General features: G+C 36.8%; 1 protein-coding gene across 1 annotated transcript in view; it reads left to right on the top strand.

Moving 5' to 3' along the window:
* The window catches only part of CCDC141 (coiled-coil domain containing 141), a 56,141-nt gene extending 55,464 nt beyond the window's left edge, over positions 1-677 (top strand). The window contains exon 27 of the mRNA XM_071747227.1: positions 442-677. Within this exon, the coding sequence (XP_071603328.1) occupies positions 442-461 (20 nt within the window). The 3' untranslated portion in view covers positions 462-677. The remainder of the gene's footprint in view (positions 1-441) is intronic.
* The last annotated feature ends 10,196 nt before the right edge of the window (positions 678-10,873 follow it).

The following is a 10,873-nucleotide window of genomic DNA, read 5'->3' on the forward strand; positions in this document are numbered from 1 at the left end:
TTTTTAAGCAATAAATCCAAACCAGAACTTTTTTACCTAAATACTACATTTCCTTCTTGACAACAACTATTTTTATTAAAGTAGTCATTTATTTAAATATTTATAACAATGCCAATGGAATATTTAATTATAAATCCACGAATACGACTTCAGCTCTAGTACTTGCTGTAGTTTTACAGTAAAAACAATTGACAGCTATTTCATTTTCCCTGCATCTTTGATTTGCACCTTTTGTAATACATGTGTGTTGGTGTGGAAAATTTATAGAGAGGAAGCATTTTCTTTATCTTATATTATCTGCCAAAATGAAGTAAATCTTTTATGGTGTAGTATGCTTTGAGCAGAATATATATTGCAAGTTGCCAGTGTGGAGTGAGACTGACACAGATATTTTGGCCCAGTGACTGCAACTTTATTAAAATTCCTGTAACTTTGAAACAGGAGATGTTCTCAAGAACTAACCTCACAGCAATATGAGGGGAAGCAGTAGGAGTAGGAGTAGGTGGTAACCAGATGGGAGAACAAGTGAAATTCTAAGTAAAATCTGTATTACTCTTAATGAAACTCTTGCTAATCCCAATTCAAATTTTGATTCATAAGAATTTTCTCAGCTATAAAAATCACCTATTTTCCTCAAGCGTACTTCCAATTTTACAATAAAGCTAATTTTAATAATTGGTATGATTTTGAATGTTTCAATTTTAATAGAATTCAGTTTAATGTTTTTATGCCCTTATCACTTCTTGTATGGTTGTTATAAACATACAGCAAATAACCCATGTGAGGAAGTCAGCTTGCATAAGCAGTACATTAAGCAACATTGTGGTAAGTACAAACCAAAACGCCTGTCCTACATGTGAAGTTTTGCCTGCTGCAGAGCTGCCAGTGCTTGATAACTTTGTTCGTAACAGAATCAAGAATGGTAGGGGATGGAAGGGACTTCTGGAGATCATCTAGTCGACCCCCTCCTTCTAAAGCAGGTTTGGCCAAAAGTAGGTTGCCAAGGATCACATCCAGATGAGTTTTCAGCAGAGGAGACTCCACAGCCTCTCTGAGCAGCTTGTTGCTTGCTTTGCTCACCCTCAAAGTAAAGATTTTACTCATGTTCAGATGAAACTTTCTGCCTTCAAGTTAGTACCAGTTGCCCCTCATCCTATTGCTGGGCACCTCTTTACACCTGCCCTTTAGTTATTTATAAGGATTGATAAGATCCCCTCGCAGTCTTCTCCAGGCTTAATAGACTCAGGTCTCTCAGCTTTTCCTTATAAGAGAGATGCTCCAGTCCCAGAATCATCATCTTAGCCCTCTGCTGGACTGTCTCCAGTAACTTCTCATCTTTCTTGAACTAGGGAGTCCAGAACTGGATACAGTACTCCAGATGTGACCTGAAGGCAGAGGAGCAGGAGAACATTCCCCGACCTGGTGGCCACACTCACACTCTTCTTAATGCACACCAGGATACAATTGGCCACAAAGGACACATTGCTGGGTTATGCTTAACTTGTTGACCAGATAGCACTTGTCCTTCTCTGAAGAGCTGCTTTCTAGCAGACCAAACCCTAAACTTTGAGTGCATGGGGTTATTCCTTTCTAGGTGCAGGATGTTTGCCTTTTTTAAACTTTTGGTTCTTCTTCACCCTCTCTCTAGCAGGCCCAGATCTTTCTGAATGGCAGCATAGCCTTCTGGTGTATCAGACATGTCACCCAGTTTTGTGTCACCAGCAAAGTTGCTGATGGTACATTCTGTCCCTTCATCCAGATCATTAGTAAATATGTTGAACAAAATTGGACCAAGTCCTGATACTTGGGGAACACTGCTAGCTACAGGCCTTCAAGTAGACTCTGTGCTGCTGACCACAACCCTCTGATTGCGCCCAAAGCTACATTTGTTTTAACTTCTGGATCCCTCATCTTGAACATTATGTATAGTTCAGTGCTAGAATGACGATTGTTCTGTCTCTTTATATGCAAAGTGTGTGATTTTGGAGATACACGTTTTACCTTTCTTGTTGGAGGAGAGTAATTTGTTGAACAAAACAGCACTGTGAGGTTAGTCTCTGTCAAGACTAGAACAATGATTCAGGCTCTGCTTGGAAAAAGTTGTCCCAAACTCACCTGTAGTTCAGGCAAAAAAGTTACAAACTTGCCATCATGAGCAGGAATTTGAGATAGCTTGGATTTAGGATTAAGGTTGGATGCCAGCACTTAGAGAAGGCTTGGTCACTATTTGATAGTCTATTCTGAAAGTTAAAAAGCAACAACCAGACACAGAACTACTGGACAAGCGTACACAGGTTATGGAAACATAGTTCCCTCCCCTTCCTCGTAACACTGCCTGCTATGCATTCAGGCTCCAAGAATATTACAAGGGAGCAGGCAGGCAGACCTCACTCATACATGTCTGCTTTTGACGACTTCATTTGACAAACTTTAGAAAAATCAGGTAGCCCAGATTTCAACAGGCCCCTCCCAGAAAAAAAGATGTCAAGGGTGATCTTGTCTCCAACTATACCAAGACAACACAAAATAATTCCACTGAGGAAGGGTAGGCTAATGCAGAATTTTTTAGACACCCACATAATTAAAATTATGTGGTTCCAAAGCTTATATGGGAGATCTCAATAGACTACTTGTCACTCAGGGAAGCCAGCTGCCTTTCTGAGGAAACTGAGACTCAGTTTTGCTATTCAGGTCAAAAGCCACTGAATTGACTCGTGATATGTTCCCGTGCCAACTTATCCACTTTCATTTTTACTCAAACATGTTATCTGTGAAAAGTAAGAGTGCTATTACTTGACTAAATACTGCAATTGAATTCCTATTTAAACGTTAAATAAGATCTTTCTAGTTTAACTTGTGAGAAGATGCAAATGAATCCAGCTTTTACAATCTAAGTTCACTTATTTTCAAGATTACAATCAGGTATAGCCTTCACACTTCTACTATATAACAAACAGTGTGAAACAACAAAAGGTGAAGACAAATGTCTTGTCACTTCTGACAGTCTTGTCATTTTTGTATAGTCAGATATTATAATTATTGAATGCAAACAGGTATAAATGTAAAGCCAGAAATTGCCTTAGCACATCTGTGGATCTTAATAAATCATTGTAGAAGTACATAATCCCATTTTTTCGGTTCACCTTTCATCTTAGAATTTGAACATAACATTTCTGTGAATTTTAGATTAACAAAGCGTGATTTTGTGAGTGTGGTATTGCATGTACTTTAAATCAGGAACAGTTTTAAATTTGCATTTTTATTGGTATGTGGACACCAGCCCCATTAAATGCTGCAAGAAACAAGGTTTTAAAAAAAGAATGAGATTAGAGATACTACATACACAGCTGGATACTGACATTTTCCTGGTTTAAATGCTTTGCTTTGTAAACAAAGGTGTAGTCATTGCTGACTACTACTGCATTGGCACTATGGTTTAAAATACTCTTTATTTAAGGACTGTAACGCAACTCCAAAATTTTTCCTGGAAAAGTCCCACTCTTTTCTGTCCAGAGAATCTTAAAAAAAAAAAAAAAAAAAAAGTGACAGTGATGAATTCTCATGAAACACCAGTATTTCTCTGAAAGAAAACCACACCCATTCTGTTTCAGCAATAATTCAACTTAATGCTTTTTTTTGTTGGTTTTTTTTGGTTTTTTACAGTTCATGTTGTGCATGCTTCAATTTTTCCTTTTGACCATACTGTAGAAACCAGTGTAGAACCAGCTCTGGTTCTGCTGCTTTCTTGTTTTAGAGTGCTGAATTCCCATCATCACAGCCACAGCTTAGAACCTGTAGTTACTTCAAGACCCCAAAATGTTTGCATAGTCCCGAAAGCTCTCTTAAAGAACATATTTAAATCTGTCTTACTAGCCTTGCAACAAAAATTATACATAGGCACATGACTAATGTTACTTCCCCTCCTCCTTCCCCATGTGCAGATATTCATTAAGAAAGAAAGTGATGAATGAGATTGCCTGACTGCAAGATGTGGAGTTGTGTGATATTTACATGAGGTGCATAAATTTGGAGGGGAAGGGGATTAGTTATTTATTAACTATTTTTAGTTAGTTAAATATTATTATTAATTAATTACTTCTTAAAAGAGGCAGCCTGTCTGAGGGCCTAGGTGTGAGTCAGTAGGCAAAGGGTGGATGAGGTCTTCCCTTGGTCAGCTTTGGATGGAACGTGGCTGGAGATGCAATGGAGAAGGTGGCTTCCTCTCAAATGGCTGGTAAGGTATGCCTATTTCTGCACCTTCCCCTGGAGACTTCATAAAGTAAGTTTTTGGTGGTTTTTTGTTTTGGTGGTTTTTTTTTGTTTGTTTGTTTTTGTGTGTGTGTGTAGCTTTTGTGGCTCAGAGAGCTGTATCTTCAAAAAAATTATTGCTCAGACTTCCTTTAATGAGGCAGCACCGTGGTATTAAGGGAGACTGTAACTTTGGATTATGGATATTTCAGATAAACTGGAACGTGAGACCCACTCCTTATTCCTTAATAGAAATCTGATTGTATTAGCAGCCTGGCTGAAATACAAGCTCAAAGCAATACATTGCAGTGTCTTAATTTAGAGCAATGGTCAGCAAATCCAGACTCTCTGAATGGCACAGTGTGAATTTCAGTCTAGCCTAATTTAGAGAAGATAGGGGGGAAGTTTATCAACTTGCTAATATCACATTTCAAGATACAAGTGACTGGAAAATATATGGCCCCAGTAAAATGGTTAGTAATAATTGTGAAGCAAAGTAATAAAAAACAACTGCTGAAAACAATTTGTCTTAACCTTGTGCTCCCTGTGTGTGAGAAAGACTTGGGGCCAAGGTGTAAAACTATGATAAAGCCACATGCAGGTGATACCTTCCCCTGCAGTTTTTGCATTGCTCTGGACTGCTGAGTTTTCCTTGCTGGTTCACCAGCTTGCAGCAGAACTCTCCTGGTTCCTAACAATAACTTGTGGAATATTTAATATTTGAGAGACTTCTTATCTGAAGCCATCAGAGTGGGATATTAGTACCACTGACTACCAAAATGTTTTGTCTCCACAGTGTAGGAAAAAAGGTCTGTAGGTCTGTTATTTCTTAATGTTGTGGTTCCTGAAATGGCCAGCCAAAAAGCAATTTTTAATTAACAAGTTTTCTTAGTTTATTATGACACAGCATTCTGATATAATGGGAAAACCACTAGTGAAATATAATTAGCCATTCTATTTTGAAGGTTGCTGTTTGGGATGAATTTTTCTTTTACACAAGACTTTTACACTGTTGAGTTCTAGCCTGTACCTTAAAGAATTGTATTAAACTGTCATTTTGTGGTCTCCTTTGCACATACTTTTCCCTCTGCTCTCTATAAACTGACCATTTTAGGTTTTATGTTCTGCTGATTTATTGGTACAAAACCAAGGTGGTACCCAATCATTATCACCATTGCACCTAGTAGATTTATTTTTTTATGTAAAGAGAAGGGCAGGGGGATAAGTTCGATTCTCTTGCATGAAGTGAAGATGCAGATCCCAACTTTCTGTGCTTCAGGTGCATGGAATGCAATGGTGATGGCATCTTGCACATGCTGATTTTCAACAGGTAAGAACTGATTTGTCTGAGCTGCTGGGACTGGCTAATACAGATCTCAGATCAGCAAGTGTATTGGAGCATGAACCACATATACTGTATTGTATAGTCTATATTGTGGCTTCAGTCCTGTAACAGCAGCTAAGCATGAAAGCTTATAGCAAAGTAAAAACTCACCTAAGTGGCAGATTGATTCACAGAGTTAGTGAAAATATCTGCATCACAACGATGACAGTCCCACAAAACCAGCAATGGGCTCAATATACTTTGCTTTAGAGGTTGCTGGGCACCTTTGTGAGATACTTTGATTTTCATTCTAAACTGTGGGATAATGCTGACATAGTTGAAAGCAGTTTCAAGCTCTCAACATGTTTCCACAGCACATTCAGTAACTTTCATTTCTGAGAAGAATGGTGATTACTTTTATTAAATATTAGGGACATATGGAATAATTTACAGTAAAGAGAAATAAGAAGATATTCTGTTTCTGTGATAGGAATACAACATGTTAATGTTTGTTGTAGTAAATGTCTTTTTGTGTGCTTCTGTGTGTTAAAATGCACTGACTTGGATTCCTTTTTTCAAGAATACTTAGTCCAAGTTCTGAGGTCACCATATCTTTTTATGTGGCCCTGGGGATGGAATGTAAGTTCAGTGCAGTGATCCAATAAAACCAGCTTTACACCTCACTGAGTTATATGTCACACAAAACAGTGCTTTAATTCAGTACAAACTGACACTGATGATATAATTTTCTTTGAAAAAAATGGTGGGTTAGTTTGTATTAGCCAGGCCTTGTACTGTCTCATCTGTCATCTCTCCTCCACAGTTGGTATGAAGCCAGCATAAATTCAATCTCATGTGCTCTGGTTATTACAACAGAAATGCAAGTATTTACCCATCCTTCATCTGAATCATATTTGTACTGGAGGATATGGTTATACATGGTTTCACCATTAAAAATGACCAGAAGAATAATATTGATCAAAGTGTGTACAGAGGCCAAATTATGGCCTTTATCTTTGTTGCAACTATAGATCAATCCTTTATATTTTTTTTAGTTTTTAGTTTTTCTGTTTGTTTGACTAGAAAAATAGGAAAAAAAATAATAAAAAAACCAAAACCCAAACCAAGTGAGTGTGATGTACAACTAAAAGCAAAAGTGTTCTCTTGACTTTGTCTACTACCTACACAAAGAACATGACTCTTTACCATAACCATGGAACTAACATCACTCTGGTGATACATCAAATTCTTGGGTGCTTAATATCTACATGTTGCAACAAATTTTATATTGTATAGATAAAAGATGTCTGCCTATTAACTCTTGTAAACAAGTCATTCCTGTGTTACAGGCATCAAGAAAAGCTCTCTTTGTCATGCAATGGTGGTGAACCTATGATTAAGAGATGGATTTTTTAATTCAGTTGCTCTAGTTGTCCCTTTTAAATTGCATTGAGTATTTTTTTTCAGTACCAGGAAAACAGCCAAACTTTGTAGACAGATTTGGACATACAGTTTTGCAAGAAGGAGAAGATTTAATCTGGCATTGCACTACACATGGAAAGCCCAAACCACATGTCTGCTGGATGAAAGATGATATCCAAGTGTTATCTGGAGAAATCTGTGTATGTTCTAATTTTCTTGAAATATTTAATGGGAGAATGGCAGTGCAGCACATTTGTTCTTCATCCAGGTAGGTGTCATCTGTGCAAAACTGGGACTGAAATAATGTTTTTGAGAACTGCTAAGTCATAAGATCAAAATATTAAACGTTTGTCTCCAACAAGATGCAGGCTGGATGGTAGAAATTTCAGTTTACCTCCACATTAAAGTACAGGCATAGAGAGGAAATGAGATGAAAAAAAATCATGTACATGTCTTCACCTGATCACACAAATCACTCGCTTGACGTTATGGAAATGTCAATGGCATCCTGCCCACAGAGGAGTCACAAGGCTGTGTATATGTGCACATAAATATAGTAGCTGAGGACTGGGGTTCTTGCTCTGCTGCCTTTTATCTCTCACTTTTTTCCAAGATGAAGAAAAACATCAAATATTTTGTGTATGCCATACAATTACCTTTTTGCCTACCTAGCCCCTCCTTTGCACATGGTGATTAAGTTTATAGATTTCACAGAAAATACTGTATGTCCTACTGCAAGTTCAGAAGACTAAGTACATACCAGATGTCCCCTCAAAAAATTAAAAAACCCTAAAATGCATGTTCTTTTATCAGCTGGAATCCACAAGTATAGCATGTGAGTTCCTATTTAAAAGTCTGTTCTGTAAAAATGAAAGTGTAGAATTCAGTGCATGCTGATCTCAATTCCTCAGCAAATTTAAGGCATTGTGTTCTTGGTTTTCCTCTTGATTATCAGCCTATAAGAAGAACTTGAAGCTTAATACTTAAGGTGGGCTTTTTTCCCCCATGATTTACAAAACATTACTTTAGAAAAAAAAGTTGTTAATGCTTTTCCAAATAATATATGTCTAAACTTAAATTTGTATATCATCTGCTCTCTTATGTGGTTTCTGACAAAACAGTACAAATTACTGCTTATATAAACAAAAAAACCCAGCAAACTTCTTTTTCCAATGAGGAACACTGTTTATTTCAACAAGTGTTCCCAGGGAGTGGATCCGTTATGAAACATGGTGCTTCTTTTCATTTTATAAATCACAGATGCCCATCACTTTGTTAAAAGGCCAGGAAAATTCAGCAAGATGTATGCTGACTATGTATACTAAGAACTATGTATATGTTAGTTAACATTTGTCCTCATTATTAAAATTTTAACTATTGTTTTGTGGATGGACGTGGAACTGGTGGTAAATATATTCTTTACTCAAGGTCTCAGGTTTTGTTAGTAGGACCCTGCTTTCTAAAGTGAGGTGCTGAATAAATAATATTTTTTTATTCTTTCCTTGTTACACACATGTAATGTGCAGGTATGATAATGAAGAAATAATATACAAGGAAAATTTGGAACAAATTATATCTGTAAATCTTCTCCTTTGACATTTCCAAGGAAACGACGTGAGTGACAAGTGTCAATATGAAACTAGTGAATGTGGGCCATGGTAACTATTCCACACCCATTCAAATCTAGTCACAGTTCTCAGTAAGTTTTTTTACATGTAAAATAGCTAAAGTAGTTTCAAAAAGTGCTTAGTGCCTTAGTTATCTTTCCTGCTTTTAGAGCAACTGACTGTGCCTTCTTCAGTAACAAGTAGATCTTCCACAAGCAAGTTCCAGTTTGTATTGAAAAAGGTTAATGTCTTGTGTAGTCAGTTACAATAGCACAGAGAAGAGGCATTAAAATCTGAAAATGCTGCAGCTTTTTAGAACCCAGTTTTAGAACTCTGGCAGGGGGGGGTTAGACTCGATGATCTTTCAAGGTCCCTTCCAACCCCTAACTTTCTGTAATTCTGTTATTAATTTATCCTTACATTCCAACTAATCTCCTGCTTTCATCAGTCTTCTTGTTGGCCTACTAAAACAATCCTTCATTTTGTGCAGCTAAATTTACCAAGTCAGTAGGATTGTTAGAATTAATCGAAGTGAATCACATACCAAGAAGTTTCTAGTATGCACACCACAATGTTTCATTGTATTGAAGATTACCTGCTATTTCTTAAATTTATTGTTCGCCTACAATGCAATATATGTCCTGTGGTAATATTTGCAATCTATATTTTATACTTAAAACAGTAGCAGACTGAAGCAAATGCTGAAGTTTTCATAACAATCCCCAATTTCTATGTCTGCCTAGGAAAAAAAAAGAAAGAAGATGTCTTTGTCTGAATCTGACTTCTGTTTGATCACTGAACAAAGAAATAACATTTTTACCAGCAGTGTCTTTGCTACACAATAATGAGACAGAAATAATGTGTGTATTTTTTATTATGAATATACTATGCAGAAATCCCACTGGGCTGATAGTCATTCTGTTAACCAAAAGCAGGATGTATAAATAATTTGTCTTTCCTTGAGAGCATAAAAGAAGTATTTCTGTGTTCTACTTCATTTCTGAATTCACCAGCAACAGCAAAGAGTTGAGAAGGTAGAAACCTCTGTTGTAAACAGGTGATCAAAAGAAAACACAAAACTTGAAAAAAAAAAAAAAAAGGAATTTTTTTCTAAAAATACAATATATTTGGTTTATGTCAAATCTTTTGAATCTGTTAATCTTTTTCCTTCAAACATTATTTTCACTAATTGCTGTTGCCTTGATTGAAATAAAAGAAAAAAACAACCCAACTTCTGACCTTCTCATAGCTGCAGAAGTTAAAGTGTGCACAGTGCTCTCATTTGGAAATTATTAAATTATTAATATATATTTTTAATTAATTATTTGATATAGGCATCATCATTAAGATGGCCATGGTTATTACATTTCTAGATACTAGCCTGTGTCCTTTCTCCAAGTCTGTTTTTATTCTGAATATATAAATGTTCAACTACAGAGAAAACCAGCCATCTGCTCATTTAGCAAGTCGCTATGTAGAATGAGAAATTAGACACCCTTTACACAGATTTCTTTGTAAATTCTGTGCCTTTTAGTAGAACATAATTCATCCCCAAGTTGCATTTGTTATCATACTGTCTTACACGGAGACATTAGACTTTCTAACATCTACCTGCAGCAAGAAGTTTAAAATGAGACATAATACTTTGACTTTCAACCTCTGTGAGAGTCCAGATAGTACCAGTACAGAGACTATTCCTACAGTTTCTGTTGCTGTTATTACTGTATGCCAAGAGTAGCCATAAAGTTGGCAATTTATGGGAAGATTAGATTGAAGGCAGATAAAATTTCTGAAGTTATTTTATGACATCACAACAGTAGGTCCTTTCTGGTTTCTTCCAGACTTGCAAACTATAGTACAATATGCCCCCTTCCAGAAATCACAGCAGTAATATTCTCTGTCCTTGGCATTTTCTGGAGCTCCTGCTGGGGGTTTTCCTTAGGTTGTTTTCAAAGTGGGGATAATAGTGCAAAATTCCAGCCTGTGTTAGCTTTTCCAGGTGTCCTCTGGGAGGCCTTTCTCAATGTGGATCTCAGTTAAGGCAGACTCAAGTTCTTAATCTACCACAAAAGTTAAGAACATGCTTGACTTTAAGCACATAAGCCAGTTCTATATTTTAAAAGCTTGTTAGATATGCTCTACATAGGTTACACTTCATGGGGAAGGAAAAGGGTTTTTTAATAAGGCAACGATGGAAGGAGGCAGACGTGGTGGCAAAACTCCTCCCATTCCAGCTATAGATGAGAGCAACCCTAACTCCAACCTCTGTTTA

Source organism: Heliangelus exortis, chromosome 6 (genome assembly GCF_036169615.1).
Source record: "Heliangelus exortis chromosome 6, bHelExo1.hap1, whole genome shotgun sequence".
Taxonomy (NCBI): domain Eukaryota; kingdom Metazoa; phylum Chordata; class Aves; order Apodiformes; family Trochilidae; genus Heliangelus; species Heliangelus exortis.